The sequence below is a fragment of the Tupaia chinensis genome, unplaced genomic scaffold, assembly GCF_000334495.1.
Source record: "Tupaia chinensis unplaced genomic scaffold, TupChi_1.0 Scaffold000340_1, whole genome shotgun sequence".
Taxonomy (NCBI): domain Eukaryota; kingdom Metazoa; phylum Chordata; class Mammalia; order Scandentia; family Tupaiidae; genus Tupaia; species Tupaia belangeri.
Window position 1 is genome coordinate 738,383 of NW_006159834.1, and position 16,540 is coordinate 754,922.

Sequence of the window (16,540 nt, forward strand, 5' to 3'; positions counted from 1 at the left end):
GCATTCCTGATAAAGAGGCATCCCTGGCTGGTACCTTTCCTGTGGCTTTCTTTGTGCCCTATGTGAAGACATGGGGCCTGAGACTGGAGTGGCCACTTGGGTCCTGCGGTAGCTGGCAAGGGGAAAGGGAGTATAGGTGCTGGCCTGACCCTGTCACGGTAGCCACCTGCCTCCTGGTATTTTGTTACATGAGAGAAATAACCCCTCCGGGGCTCACATGACACCTTTATGTGGAATTTAAAGACACCCATTGTTGGTTGATACCAAACTAACATTTGTTTTCTCGGGTGTGATGATGATGTTGTGGTTCTATAGGGACATTGTCATCTTAGGGGACACAGGCTCAGGTCTTTGGGGGTGAAGGGCCAGGATGCCTGCAACTCACTTGCAGTGGGTTCAGAAAACAGAAAGCAGATAGATAAAGCAAGCGTGGCAACCTCTGCCAAATGATGCATCTATGTGACGGGGTGTGGTACCCAGGTCTCATATATAAGGAAAAGGGTCTGCATTAAGTTGAAAAACTTTATTTTCTTTTTTTGGAGAGGTTTTTGCTATAGGGCGCATGCACTTGCCAGAAAGACAGAGAGAGACAGAGAGACAGAAAGTGAGAAATCACCCCCTCAGGGGGTATGGCCATGCTGCAACCCCTTCGCCTCCATTCTCCTCTCTGGACCTTGGGTACGCATACACACTTGCTCAGCGTAAGTTTAAGCCACTGGGTCCAGGACTGAAACCACGATTGACTACATGGGAATCTAGCAACACAGCTATTACACCATCTGCTGGCTCCACTTGAAAAACTTTAAAAGTTGGTAGGACATACACATTCCTCACCCCCCCTTCTTTTCTTGTATGTCAAAGGGTGCATGTCATGTGCTCACCTGAGACAGAAATAGAGAGAGAGAGAGAGAGAGAGAAATGAGATGTGGTCACATCCCAATCCCTTCTCCTCTGTTTCTCCATCCTGTCAGAATTTGGGCACACACACACATAGTAGGTAGCCACCAGGGTAGAGATTCGAACCAACAGCTGGTCTTATGAGATCTGACTTCTCTAGGCGATGGAATCAGAGCAACACTCCTTTCTTAAGACACGTTCACTTTCCCGGTTAGCAAATGTTTATAACATATAGGTCTGTAAGAACAGAACGCTTTGCCAGGAATTGCCAAAATAATGCCAATCATTCATCGCAAGAGTCAACAAAGTTATAATTAAAACTGGGAAAGGAAACCTCAAAGAAATAAAGTTGTCTAAAATGTGAATGGCTTCCTCTTTTGTGCGTCATACGTATGAAGTGCATGACCAGACCCCGGCCGGCCTAGTTGTTTAAATGAGGTAGTATGTCACACAGCCGAAAACACTTCTAACCATTGCCCGAAGCAGCGGTTAAATCTACATCCCTCAGATCTGAATATTTGTAGACATTGAGACACAGGTTTCTAGTCCTTAGCTAAAATAAGGGTCTGGCAAGACTTTTCCCAGCATTTCTTTTACAAAGCAACTTACCAGAAACAGTTTACCCTCTCCTGTGAATAATCGAACTGTACAGCTGAACATTCTGTTAGGTCTAGGATGCGAATTGGCTCTGGTGACTGGAAAAAAGGAAAAGCAACCTCTGTCATCACCGAAAGAAAAACACACACATATTCTCCCCTTATTTCCCTAACAAGTTTGCTACCACGTTCAACTGTCAATCTCCCTTTTGCCAAGAGGAATGAGCAGAAAAGCTTTACTAAGGGAAGTCACACACCCCCTGGGTTTGGAATTAGCCTATTGTGAAAGTGGGCATAAGAAGTGAGTGCCTTCAGGGCCAGCAGGTGGCAGGGTGGTTAAGGCACTGGATTCCCACATGGGAGACCATGGTTCAAGTCTTGGACCCAGTGGCTTGAGAATCATACCGGGTGTGTGTGCATACGTGCCCAAAATCCCAAGAGAAGAATGGAGGAGAAGGGATTGTGGCATGGGTGACCACCTGGTGACTAGGGGCAATTTTTCCCTTTCTCTCTCTCTGTCTCTCTCTGACTCTCTCTCTCTTTGGTAAGTGCACGAGCCCTGTAAAAAACAGCAAATCAAGAAATTGTCTTGAACAATTTACATTTGATGGAGATGCATTTTAATACATGAAAAGGAATCATGTTTCTCATCTTTTTTAAAAAATTTTTTCTAGGGCACCAGTGCTTGCCAAAGAGAAACAGAGAGCGAGAGAGAAAGCGCACCCGTGGCGGGTGATCATTCTACAATTCCTTCTCCTCCGTTCTCTTGAAATTTTGGGCACTCATGAATACATGCCTGGTGTGTTTTTCAAGCCTTCAGGTCCAGGATTCAAACCATGCAATCAGTCATGTGGGATCCACTTGTCTTAACCACCACACAACAGGCTGGCCCACATCTCTCATATTTAAAAATTACATTCTTAGAAGTTTTGTGTAAGGATAGTGAGAAGAAATGAACTAATTTTAAATTAGCTTAATAAAATGGGCCTGGGTTTGAAATGGACCTATTTTTACTAGCCCTTTAGGGCTATTTTCAACTACAGCCATTGAAAATTGTAGATAATTTTCTTTTTCTTTTGTAAAGATTATTTAATTAATTAAATTTATTTATTTATTATTATTTTTTAATTTGCTATAGGGCATATATACTCACCAGAGAGAGTCTGACAGAGAGGGAGTGAAAATGAGAAAGCAAGCTACCAGTTCTGGGACTTGAACCATGGTCAGCTGTATGGGAGTCAGTGCCTAACCCACCACATCACCTGCTGGCCCCCAAAATTGCAGAGAATTTTTAGTGAGAACTCTGCTCATGTCAGAAATCCAGAACTCACATCTTGGACCAGTAGGTGGTGAGGAGGTTAAGGTGGCTGGATCCCACATGGCCAAATGCTCAGTTCAAGTCCTGGACCCTGTTGCTTGAAAACCACATTGGGTGCATGTGTGTGGGTACCCAAAATCCTGAGAGGAGAAGGGATTGTGGCATGGCCATCGCCCCAGAGGTGCTTTTTCGCTTTCCTGCTCTCTCTGTCTGACTCTAGCAAATACACATGCCCTATAGCAAAAATTTAAAAATAAATAAAATAACATAAATCTATTTTGTATATTGGGTTGCTGGAAGAATCATGACACATTTCACACAGAAAATACATGTCATGACTCTTCCAACAACCCTGTATATACACACACGCACACACACACACACACACACACACACACACACACAGAAACTCACACCTTTAATTGTTTACAGAGTGTTTCAAATGAACATAAGGAAAATTTCAGGGGTTGGGAAAGCAGATGTTCCTTTCATCTAAGAGCCTGTTTTTAAAGGGAAAATGTATTATCATGTTTCTCACCATCTGGTCTTTGAAGTATTTCAGTTCATTTCGGTGCAAGGTGAACCATCTTGTTTTCCAGGTCTGAGAAGAAAAATAGAGAAAACATACAGGTTTTTACATAGAAATACAATTTTTTTTAACTAGATCATTTACTTTCAAAGTATCTAAAAGACGAGGCCAACGGGTGGTATGGTGGTTAAGACACTGGATTCACACATAGTTGTCCATGGTTCAAGTCCCAGACACAGTGGCTTGAAAATCACACCAGGCAAGAGTGCATGCATGCCTAAAATCCTAAGAGAAGAACAGAGGAGAAGGATTGCAGTGTGGTCATTTCCCCTGCGAGGTGATTTCTCACTTTCCCTCTCTTTGTGTCTCTTTCTCTCTCCAGCTAGTGCACATGCCCTATGGCAAAAAAAAAAAAAAAAAAAAAAAAAAAGATTAGGTACAATAAGCCTGAAAATGATCCTTTGTGTCATTTCCAGGAGTTTCAAAATATCTACAAAAATAAAATGATAGGCCGACTCCGTGGCCTACAGTGGTTAAGGGAAGCAGGTGCCACATGGCCACCTGCAGTTTGAGTCTTGGCCCCAGCAGACTGACTGAAGAACACACTGGGCATGTGCATACATGTCCCAAATCCTGATAGGATGAAGAAATGGAGACAGGACTGCAGTGTGACCATGCTCCACTAGGGGGTGGGGTGGGAGGGTCTCCCTCTGGCAAATAAAAACTTAAGTGACTCTGTGCACTAAGCTAATAATTAAGACACATATCATTAGCATATGTAAGCAAATAAAAAAGAAATAACTTGTCTTAAATATTCAAGGTTATTTATAACAAGCCACCACCATTTCTATTTTATTAACTCTGTAATAAAAACAGGTATGACTTGGGGGGCCCCTTCTGTAAGCTGCATAGCCTTGGAGGTTTGTATATATTGTAGCAAATCCTCCTATGATGACAAATATAATGATGAATACAATTATTCTTGTGTTACAAATGAGCAAATAGACATTTAGGACCCTCAAATGATGTGATATTCTAAACCTGGCTTGAGAATCATATGGTGTTGGTGCAAAACTATTGCCACCCACTGTCACCTTGTTTTCCAACAAAACCCTAATCTGTCTGTCCTGGTGGCCATGTGCTCAGTGTAAAGAAGGGATAGAGGATTTAAAATGAATATGCTGTGGGGACCAGCGTTTGGCATAATGCTTATGCTGCTGGACTCCCTCATGGTTGACCACAGGTCGAGTCTCAGACTCAGTGACTTAAAACTCATCCCAGACACATGTGCATGTGTGCCCAAAATCCTGAGAGGAGAACGGAGGAGAAGGGATTGCAGTGTGGCCATTCCCTTGGGGGGATATTTATTGCTTTCTGTCTCTCTGTCTTTCTCTGTCTCCTCGGCAAGCACATGTGCCCTATAGCAAAAGTCCCTTTTAATTAAATAACTTTTTCTGATTATTTTTATTTTATTTTATTTATTATTAATATTTTAAAAATTTGACCAAAGAGAGAGACACAAAGAGAGAAAAAGAAAGAGATAGAGAGAGATAGAGAGAGAGAGAGAGAGAGAGAGAGAGAGAAGATAGAAACTGAGAAAGCAAGTCATCAGGTCCAGGACTCAAACCAGTCAGCCATGTGGGAGAGTCCAGTGCCTTAACCACCACATCACCTGCTGGCTCCGCAAAAAAGATATCTCTTTAAAAAAACAAAAAGATATGCTATAAACATGAGTGCTCTCTGACCTCAGGGAGCATCCAGCCTACTAGGGGAACAAATAACCAAATGGTTAGGATGAATCCAAGCAGGCCAGTGTCCATGAGAGAGGATTAGTACCTCTTCTTCTTTTAAGTTTATTTTTTACATGACAAAGAGGAAGACAAGCACCCACGATAGGGTCTCACTCCACTATCCTGCAGCTTTATCCAGACAGGCTCACAGGCGTGCACGCACGGACCCGGTGTGTGCAAGTCGGCCTGGGACCTGAACCCTGATCTTCCGTGTGACCTTCGGCCTTGCAGAGTGTTGACCTGCTGCTGCACAACCATGACTGGGTCCCCGACTTTTAAAATCGGAGCAGACATACCCCATGAAGGTATTCTTGGCACATTTACATGAAATAGAGTAACTTTAAACGCACAAATCACATAATGGGGGACAGTGGATAGCCCAGACTTACAAAGCCTGAGACTGTGTTTTCTTTGGCATTTGATAACATAGTCTCACTAGTGTTGGTGATGGCCTACCTTTAGGCTAAAGCATTTTGTACGTTTTACCCATTTTGCCTTCTATGTCTAATTAAAATGTTTTTTAAAATAAAGGAAAAGGAAAGCACAAAATGATTTTGAGTTAACTTGTCACCTTCATCCTCAAACATTTCATTAAAAGAAATTCCATGTTTTCTTGAGTATTAACCATGGACTACTTTCACTCAGGACTTCGTCAGAGAATAATCAAGTCATTTTGCATTATTTCGACAGCCGTGAAAGTGAACTCTTGAAAACAGGTAAGTACGACCAGTGGGTCGAAATGAGTAGGCAATTACTCTTTAACAAGGACTCATCAAAACAAGAATTGAACCTGCCTGGCATTCTCTCTTCGTGGCAGGTGTGAGCAAGACCCCATGTCCTTACCTTGACCAGGCCCCCCTGCTTGGTGAGGTAGCCTTCTTTGGTTCCCAGCTGAAAAAGAAAGAAACACGAGTGAAGCCCAGAACCCTTCAGCATGCAGTTGGTCTTTCCGTTGCTGTCCTATATTACAACGAACACCAGGTTTGCTTCAGATCTCTTCATGATCATCTTTCATTCTTCACTGAGGCACTTGGAAATCTTCCACATGTGTGAGCCACGTGCCTGACTTCGCCTGGACCATCTGAGCTAACTGCAGCCACGGGCCCATAGACTGGGCGTACAGACTGTAATTCAAGTTAGCAGTGTGCAAACAGTCAGCCACATCATTTCACGTATAAAGTTAGTGTTCGCCAAAGTGTGTCCCGTGAAGCCCAGCTGCTTGGACCACCCAGGTGGTGTGCACGCCCACCTGGCACGTTTTCATGCGGACCAGGGGATTCAGGCCTGTGGTTGGCCACATGGACTCCAGCGATGCCATCCAGGATGCTAAGGACCACACCTCTGGAGACCCAGAGTCCCCAGAACAGATTTTCAGGGGTGTAGATGTATTTATACAGATGGATTTGAAGTGAGAGGGAATAATTTCTTCTAATTCACGTATCATACATTCAAAGGTCACAACAGAATATATCACACGCTTTCCTAGCACCTATGAAAACCAAGGAACGGTGAGGAATAGTGAGAAGAGAAACGCACCAGACAAGGACCCTAGATCAAGAGACTTATAATGTCCCAAGTTTCTGAAGAAATTGAATTCCTGGTAAGGTATTTTGTTCTCATATGGTGTAATCTGATAGTGGAAAGAAATAGAAGAAAAACTGGGAAATAGCTTGGTTTACATCAAGGTTCTTTCTGTGGGAGTTTCCAGAGTATTTTTCCTGAGGTGAATTCTCTCTACCAAATAAAAAGAGGAACAACCATCACCACAGTAAAACAAGTGAGAGAAAAAAGAACTCAACCAGCACAACCACTTCTTCTTTCTCTTCTTTTTCTTTCTTTCTTTCTTTTTCTTTTTCTTTTTTTTTTCTAGAGTGCATATACTTGCCAGAGAGGGGAAAATGAGAGGAGAAAGCACCCAAGCACCCCCCCACACCCCGCCACGGGGAATGGTCACACCACAACTCCTTTTCCTCCATTTCTCCATTCTTTCTGGATTTGGGGTACACACACATGCAGGGTATTCCTCACGCCCCTGAATCTGGGACTCAGACCACGTGGTTGGCCGTGTGAGATCTGGCTGCCTTAACCACCAGACCACTGCTGGCCCAAACAACTTTTAAAATTCTTATGGTGTAAAAGTATGGATGAACTTCCCAGGTGTTCATTTAAATAATGTCAAACAATATATTGGTTTGATTCGGACAACAAAGAAATTGAACCTATGGAATTGAAGTTAGGTCATTTATCATGGAAATGGAAAAACTAACATTTTGGATTGTCTGCAGCTTAATGTCTGTAGAGGCAAAATATATAGTTAAAGGCAAACTGTTAGATAAAAGACTGAATTATTCATTGAAATCAAGAGATAAAGGCTACTCGTTGCATCTTACTTCATTGAATCAATGTACTACTATAAGTCTAATATTTTTTCTCAGGTTTTAGTAGATAAGTGGAAGGCTACTTGAACATGAATTTTATGAATTTTATTCAGGGTCTCAGGATATAAGAAATGAAATAGATATATGGCAGATTTGCGTTTAAAATAACTAGGATCGGTAATAGGAAGGATGTTTATAAGAGCCTCAAACTGGAAACAAATGATTAAAAATGAAGAGTTGGAGACCAGTGGATAGTGTGATGGTTACGTAGCTGGACTCCTACTGTTTGAGTCCCAGACCAGGAAGCTTAAAACTCACACCAGGCATGTGTGTCTGCCCAAAATACCAAAAGAAGAATGGAGGAGAAGGGATTATGGTGTGGCCATGCCCCCTGGGGGGGTTTCTCACTTTCTGTCTGTCTCTCTCTGTCTCTCCAGCGAAGGCACGCACCCTACAGCAAAAATATCTCTTAAAAAAATAAAAGTAAAGGTTCAGTCACACCAGGCACACACACATATATGCCCAAAATCCCAAGGGGAGAATGGAGGAAAAGGGATTGTGGTGTGGCCATCAACCCTGGGGGGTGATTTCTCACTTTACCTCTGTGTGTGCACGCGCGTGCGTGCGTGTGTGTGTGTGTGTGTGTGTGGTGAGGTCACGCACCCTGTGGCAAAAACTGAAAATAAAAAGGTTAGTTTTTCCACCATTCTACCCACCTGCCTGCCTTAAACGCACTCAGTAGCCATCAGGTGGTGAGGGTAAACTCCACACATAGAGCTCTCCTACCCCCTTCCTCATCACCCCTTTTCTCTGAGACTTGGCTGCTGGCCCAGCTGAGCCTTGTGATCCCCTGTGATGGTTGCCTTATCTCAGGGAACCGGCTGGTGGCTCTTCCGGAGGTACGCCTCACACCTCCCCCACAGTGAATACCACAAGACTGGAGGCACGAAACCCCAGACGCTAACCCAGACATACCCTGCGGATTGTCTTCATTGAGAAGCTGCTCTGGTATGGACGCCCCTAAATGACGTATGTCTTTCCTTAATTGATGCATGCCTTGTTCCTAATCAGTATAACTGGACCATTCTCTGTCCGCCTTCACTGGGGCTTCCCTAGGAAGTAAACTTGTGTCTTCCTCTGCAGGATCTCCAAGATGGTCTTTGGAATCGGTAAGCATCATGGGCAACCCCCCAGATTTAGGGGCCCCCTGAAAGAGGTGAGTAAAACAAGGCAGGCATTGTGTGAGGAAGGCATCGGTGGACTTTTGGTACAGAGTGGCAGAGCCCAAGGTGGGCACAGGGAGCACTTGGGAGGACGATGGTGGCTGTGGTAGGGGTGGCACCTGAGGAAGGTGCTGAAGCCTGGCAGGGTGAGAAAGACTTCTGCCCCAAGGGGTAGAGGTGGTGACCACCACATAGTGTCAGAGCTAAGGCAGGCTAGGCGGGCATCTGCAGTGAGGGTGGGGTAGCAGTGGCCTGGAACCGAATGTGGGTGCAGGACTTGGGGATCAGGGTTCAGGGAAGGGGAGTAGGTGGTATGAGCAGGAGTTGGAGCCAACTTATGTTCGTGTGACTGAGCAAGGCCTGAGGGTAATGGGATCCACATTCCTCCTGTGGGCAAAGAGTTTTACAAATAGGAACAGGAAAAAGACTTGCATGAGCCTCGTGGTGTGGTATTAGGATTGGAGATTTCCGTGTGGATGCACAGATAGACAGAGAGAAGCAGGGCAAGGGAGAAACATAGACATTAAATGTGCACGTGTGCATACGTGTACGCACGCAGGACACCCTAGCTCTGCGGACCGTGGGCTGGCAGAGCGGCATCCCTGTAACTTACAAATCCATGCAAAGCACTCATGTGAACGGGTAAAGTACCGCTCTGCAGAGGAACAAGGACAGGGCTGCCTGGGGAGTCTAGAGCTGGGATTCGAGATAAGCCTGGAACACACACACACACACACACACACACACATATGCACTCTCTGTCCCTCTCTCCCTCTCATACATACACTCATAGACACATACTCTCTTTCTCTCTCTCACACACACTCACAGACACATTCTCTCTCACACACACACACACTCACAGACACATTCTCTCTCTCACACACTCACAGACACATTCTCTCTCACACACACTCACAGACACATTCTCTCTCACACACACACACACTCACAGACACATTCTCTCTCACACACACACACACTCACAGACACATTCTCTCTACCTCTCACACACACATACACATACACACACACTCTCAACAAGAAGACTAGAGGAACAGACACCAAATGTTTGATGTAAGCCGAGCGTCAAGGACAAGTTACAGAAACAGCTAACGTGTGAGGGAAAGGCCCAGAAAGAGGAACCATTAAAACACCAGAGATTACAGGAAAAAGTGTGGCCGAAGCGAAGTTTTTGGAGGTGTTAGAAACGTCAAGTCCTGCAAAAGGGAAGCTAAAGCACTGTCAGGGTAGGTGGGACCTATCCTACGTCAGGAACTGCTTATCTCAAGTCGGTTACCTCACGTCATCTCTGCCCTCCGAACTCACCGGTGTTCACACTGAATATGTCCAGACGGAACCTGCTCCCATCTCCCAGACCCACTCCCCTGCTGTCTTGGCCGCCAGTACCCAGCAGGATACACATTCTGTTTCTCTTTCACAGGTGATATTCAGCCCCTCAGTAAGTCTTGTCTCTTTCACCTTCAAAAAACATCTGGAAGTTGGCCCGTTCTTATCCCTTCCCACCTCATAACTACCAGTTTGACCCCTCCCTGGGTTAAGGACCGCCTGTTACTGGCAGGAACCTTCTAGCTGGTTTCTTTGCCTCCAAGTCTGCCCCATTCTAGTCAGCAACAAGGTGGACCTTTATAAAAACTTACAAACTTAAATTATATTACTCAGAACTCTGTCCTCATTTCTCATCGACCTTTAGAACAAAAATAAATGATGTACCTTGTGCTACAAAACTCTTTGGTATGCAGAGGAGGTAGGGTTGACACCCAGGGCAGGACAATTTCACCATGCACAGATGCTCAGTGGTTTACAGTGGTAGTATGCTCTGATAAAATCCATCGTTGATGTGAAAATACTGTAAGTGGAAAGCGCGTTCATACACCTAACATAACCAAGCACCATAGCTGAGCCAAGCCTTCCTTAATCATGCTTAAAACACTTACATTTGGGACCAGCAGTTAGCGTAATGGCTATGTTGCTGGACTCCCACGTAGTCAACCGCAGTTCGAGTCCTGGACCCGGTGGCTTAAACTCACGCCGGGTGCGTGTGCGTGCGTGCCCAAGATCCCAAGAGGAGAATGGAGGAGAAGGGATTGCGGCATGACCATCCTCCCTGGGGGGGTGATTTCTCGCTTTCTGTCTCTATGTCTCTCTCTGTCTGTCTGGCGAGCGCACGCGCCCTATAGCAAAAACCTCTCAAAAAAAAAAAAAAAACTTACATTTGCCTGTGGTTGGGTAAAACAATCTATTTTATAACAAATAAAATATATAAAATAGAAAATAAGGCGTATTTTATAACAAAGTGTCAGATATCTCATGTAATTTATTGAATACTGAAAGCGAAAAACAGAATGACCATATGGGTTCTTGAAGTATGATTTCTGTCTAATTGGGGTCAGTTCCACACCATTTTTAAATAAGGAAACATTGGAAGCTAAACCACCATAAGTCGGGGGTGGGGGTTGTCTGTATTGGGCAATGATTAACCTCCATAACCCTGTCCACCACTGGAAAAAAACCTCCATGGGTCGATTGTGTTTCCATCTGTCTTATGAACAAGGCACTAACAGCACTTTTCTGCAGACTACTTTTTAAAGCACGCTTTTAAAGCAAACAGCTCCAAAGGTTAGAAATAATGTCTCCCTTCTAAGCAATAGGCATACACACTTACTGCCTATTATAAAAGAATTGGGTTTCCTGGGCTCCATTCTGGTAACACAACCCACTGTGTGTAGGTGTCACCTCACCCTTTTAATGTTGCCTGTGGGTCCTGGGGCTCAGCACAGAGAAGCAGCACGAATATTGACATTCTGGATTGTTACTGCTATGAGTGACGCACTACTCTTTATGTCTGACCCAGAAGACTTCCATCATCCCTCAATACCCATGACACGGACAGGCTAACTTGTAGGCTTACATGCAGGGTAAGGTCTTGAACCCTTCATGGTTCTTAATGCTACTAGTACCCCAAAGCATTGCAACAACTGAAACCTCAGATTTCCAGACACTCAGCTAGGAGATGCTGTTCTTCAAGAACTCCACCACCTGACCTAGTCTGGCCCCTCTTCCACCACTTCCCCTCTAGCTCACCTCATCCAGCCATTCCCACCTTCTTGCTGGTGTTTGAAGCACCTCGAATGGGCTCCTGCCTCAGGGTTTTGGACTGCGTTCTCTGCCTCCAGCACTCTGTTCCGCATCTGGACAGCAGTTACTTCTTCCTACATGTGAAGTCCCTGCTCAGATGTTACCTCCTCAGAAAGGCTGCCTGTGCTGCCCCCTCCCCCTCTACTTCATTTCATTCATGGTGTGTTAGTATAGGGTACCATTGTTATTAGTGGTGATTGTTGAGACACTCAGAATGCGAACTCAATGAGGGGAGAATTTTCACCTTATTTGCCACCAAACTCTCAGTGCTTAAAACAGGCACAGCTGTTTATTTATCTATTTATTTTAATTGCCAGAGGCCATATGTGCTATCCAGAGAGAAAGAGAGAGGGGGGGAAGCACCCCTTAACGCAGCGTGGTCAAACTGCAATCCCTCTCCCTCCATTTCTCTATCTTGTTGGGATTTGGTGTACACATGTGTGCACACCCGGGCTGTTTTTCAAGTCTCCAGGGCTGGGGTTTGAACTATGTGGTTGGGAAGGGTACCTTTTTTTTTTTTTAATTATTCTTAAATAAATGAATTAATTCAATTTAATCCTGTCCTAGGACTCTAATAATATGTTGTTTATAAACATAAAAATAGCCATTTCCCAAAATGTGGTTGCCAAAGGATATTAAACCGTTTTATACAAGCATCCGCATTGTTGCACAATAGGACAACTTTCATTTTCTCTCCAAGCAAGAAGTTATGTTTCCTATAAATGGGACTCAGTTATCTCCCTCCACTGCCAGATCGTGTGCAAGGTCTGCATTCCAAAAAGAGAAAGCAGAAGTCTGCTGATGCTCAGGGCCCTCGGGTTGGCGATGGAGGGGCAACTGCCACACCAGTGTTGGGGTAGCCAGCGAGGGCTGCGGACTCGTGCATTCAGTGAGAGACAAGAGCGTTCTGACAGCAGCCATGCTGGGCTGGCCATCGTTCCGTAGTGAGACCTGACAGGTACTTGAGAACACACTAGAAAGCCTTTATAGGTTTTTATTTTTTTGGGGGGTCCATATTAATGGAATTAATAAATTAATATTTAATTCAAACTTAATGTTACTTACATATTATGGGTTTCTTATTATATAGCGAGACTCCAGTCATTCTCAACCAATTCCCACGATTTAAAAACCTCTCTTATACCTTTTACATGCAGCCATACTGAGACACTTGGGCAAGTAAACCTGACACGAGGATGAGCAAAGAAGCTAAGAAATGAAGCCCCCGAATTTGGCTGGAAGAGGACAATTTCTACCTAAGTAGGCTACGTCTCCCTTCGCACCAATCGGCAAAGAGGCGTTACCTGAACCTCAGTACTGGTGAAGGTCATGGTAGGGTGTGGTTTGAGGGACCGAGTGGAAAGCGTTGGGGCAGTGTAACAGAGGGACTGCGGAGGAAACTGAGCACGCACGCGGAGATGGTGAAAGCTCGGGGTGCTGAAGGATGGAGAGAGACGTTATGATGGGACCGGTCAGCAGGGACACAGCACCGTGAGAGGGAAGGTCTTACATGATCTTCGGTCCCTTCTGATTCCGTCATCTCGCCTTCCCAGATGTCTCTAGCTGTGACATCCCCCCAACTCTAACAAAGCCCAAGTCTCTTTCTCAACCAGCCCCAGGATGTGCGTTTCCGAGGAGATGTAGTGCAGTAACAAAAGTGGAAGGTGGGCCCCGACCTGAGCCCGGCTCCACAGCTACAAAGCCCGCAGCACTCTTCCTGGTGAGCAGGGCAGACAGGCTGCGGGGTTCGCCTACAGCAGGGTTGTTGCAGAATGGTCGGACCTTGAGACAGTTAATGTGCACAAACCAAAATGAGAAACTCAGGGCACCGTGCTTTCTCTGCCCTGAAAACAGGAGCACTGACCACGTCGGCCAGACCGCGAGTTCCACCTGTCCCCTCAATGCATCTTCCACCTGTCCCCTCAATGTATCTTCCGCCTGTCCCCTCAATGTATCTTGCAGTCCTCCTGCTGTCAAGCAGGTGCAAAAACTGCAGCAAATCCCTTCCCACCTCGCTGGCACCTTCTTTCTCAATAAATATACGGAGAATCAGCCAGTCTGGGCCGCGCTCCTCTGGGCCTGTGAGCCTCTGGCTTCCTTGTTAAAGATCATTGTTGGGGGCCAGCAGGTGGTGTGGTGGTTAAAGGTGCTGGACTCATGCATGACTGACCATGGTTCAAGTCCTGGACCTGGTGGCTTGCATTCTCACTTTCTCTCTCTCTCTCTCTCACTCTGTCCTTCTTTGGTCAAATTAAAAATAAATAAAGTTGAATAAAATAATTCTTTAAGAAAATCACTGCTTCTCTTGTATGTTTGATGTCACCGGCGTTCCCATAGGTCCTACATTCTGGCTGTACTGGACACGGAGCAGGATAATTTACGTGAAGGTAAACAGGGTGCACTGGAAGAGGGCTGTTTAAAAAGATGCGAGTGGGGGGTCAAGGAAGGCTTTCTGGAAGATTCTGGTCCCTGATGCTTGTGTTGAGGGATTTGGGGACAGTAATGGTGTTGGTAGCATCCCAGATGCAAGGAGGGGATAGCAGCCCTCTCAGCAAAATGCAAGTCACTGGGAGAGGTGGGTTCTACAGTGCGAGGGCCGGAGCAGCATGTGGTGAGGCCGAGAGGCAAGTGGGTCCAGGTAGGTGAGAGCAGACCACTGAGGCATGCCGAGTAGGGAGGTTATACAGCTAATCTACCTTGATGTTTTCCTTGCCAGGTGGTGTGTGCACTTGCTGGAGAGAGACAGAGAGAGAGAGAGAGAGAGAGAGAGCACTCCCCATGGGGGCTGGTCATGCTGCAATCCCTTTTCTTCCATTTCTACCTTCTTTCAGGATTTTGGAAATCCACATACATATGGTGTTTCTGAAGCGTCCTGGTTCAGAATTCAAACTGCACAGATGGCCATGTGGGATCCAGCACCTTAACCACCGGCCACGGGCTGGCCCCACAAATATGTTTTTAAGAAAGCCCTCTCTGGTGACAGGGTGGAAAAAATGTATGCAGAGACAGAAAGGTCACACATATTTTAATAAAAATATCTTCAAGTGACTATTTTTCAAGTACACCGATGAATATCTAAAATGATTTCTTGATATTTCATTGGGTATTATCCTTTTTGTCATCTGCACAAATCCAGATTTCTTATACCAAGACTTTTGAGCAAACAAGGAAGAGACCATAAACAGAAGGGTCAGAGCAACAAAGGGAAGGGAGTGCTGGAGAGTCAGGTCACAGGTCACAGGTCACAGGTCACAGAACAGGCGTAAATGGCCCGGAAGGCCAGTAACGTCTGCTCCGGTGGCCCTGACGCCGAGCAACGGCTCGTGTCGCGGGAAAGTGCAAGGTTTTTTTGCCTATACACCCCGGTCAGTGAGGGAGAAAGGCTAGGACAGAGTAACACCCCAACTTTTCGTAGTAAAGATGGGGATATTTTCTCTTCCATAGACAGGTGACATGTAAAAGAAAAAAAAGAACTCTTAATTAAAAAAAAAACTCGACAAAGAATAACCATTAGTCACCTATGAGCACAGGCATGTTTTGCCCTCCCTACGGGAACTTGCTCGGCTCACTCAGGGCAGAGGTGAACTGTCCTTGTCCGAGTATCTGAAGTCCTGTAACTGTCGCATTCCAGAGTCCACCGTGACCAGATAAACCAAGTCACAGGCTTCAAACCTTGCATCCCAGATCTTACATCCCAAAGCGGGACCTTCTACGTGAACAAAGGGACTCTTCCTCTCAGCGCACGTGATGGCCCTGAGACAGACCGAGCGTGAGGCTGGATCGGCGGTCACTTACGGAGGGTGCTGTGGGCACGAGGTCGTCTTCTGTTTTCCCCGTCTGCATCGCAGTGTGGACCCGGACAGACTCGTAAATGGAAGGCTCTTCCACCTCTCTGGGGTAGGGGTGCTTGAGCACAATCAGAGTGCCTAGACGGGGAGACAGGTCATCGTTAGCCTCCCAGAAAGGACAAACACCGGCTGGACGACACGGCTGGATGATGAGGTCTCCCGTGTCGCACGTGGTCACGCGTTCATCTGGACAATTGTCAAGTGCTAACTGTCTGTCAGGTGTGCACTGGCCAGTGAGACACGAAGACAGAGAAGGTCTCTGGCCTCCTGGTGCTCAGAGATAGTAAAGGAGAGGCCGGTGGTGGCAACGTGCATGAGGTGTGCTGACAGCACTGACAGGCCCAGAAGAACCTGACCCGGCAAGGATTCGGAGTGCTCGTGGAGGAAGTAACGTCTGATTTAGACCTTCAGGAATAACTGGAAGTTTCCCAGATGGGCCTTACAAAAGCCATGAGGGCAAAGTGAAACAAATTCACGGAGTACAGGAGGACTACTCCAGGGCCCCGGTTTCCTACCAGTGTACTCACAGGATTCTGTCCACTCTCTCCTCCACTATCTAACTAACTAAAGGAAGCCTTTTATTTATCGATTTATTTTTTTGCTGTGATTTTTGGGCTGCTGGGTCCAGGATTTGAACCACAGTTGGCCATGTGGGAGCCCAGTGCCACAACCACCATGCCACCTGCTGGCTCCAACATTTGCTTTTCTTTCTTTCGTTTTTTTTAGAGAGATGTTTGCTATAGAGCATGTGCGCTTGCTGGAGAGACAGAGAGACAGAAACTGAGAGATCACCCCTAGCCAG

General features: G+C 45.8%; 1 protein-coding gene across 1 annotated transcript in view; it reads right to left on the reverse strand.

Moving 5' to 3' along the window:
- Window positions 1-16,540, reverse strand: part of DAPP1 (dual adaptor of phosphotyrosine and 3-phosphoinositides 1) — a 54,415-nt gene that overhangs the window by 4,627 nt on the left and 33,248 nt on the right. The window contains exons 4-7 of the mRNA XM_006152160.3: window positions 15,686-15,816; window positions 5,974-6,021; window positions 3,350-3,412; window positions 1,507-1,592 (exon numbers count right to left, since the gene is read on the reverse strand). Coding sequence (XP_006152222.1) covers window positions 1,507-1,592; window positions 3,350-3,412; window positions 5,974-6,021; window positions 15,686-15,816 — 328 coding nt within the window. The remainder of the gene's footprint in view (window positions 1-1,506; window positions 1,593-3,349; window positions 3,413-5,973; window positions 6,022-15,685; window positions 15,817-16,540) is intronic.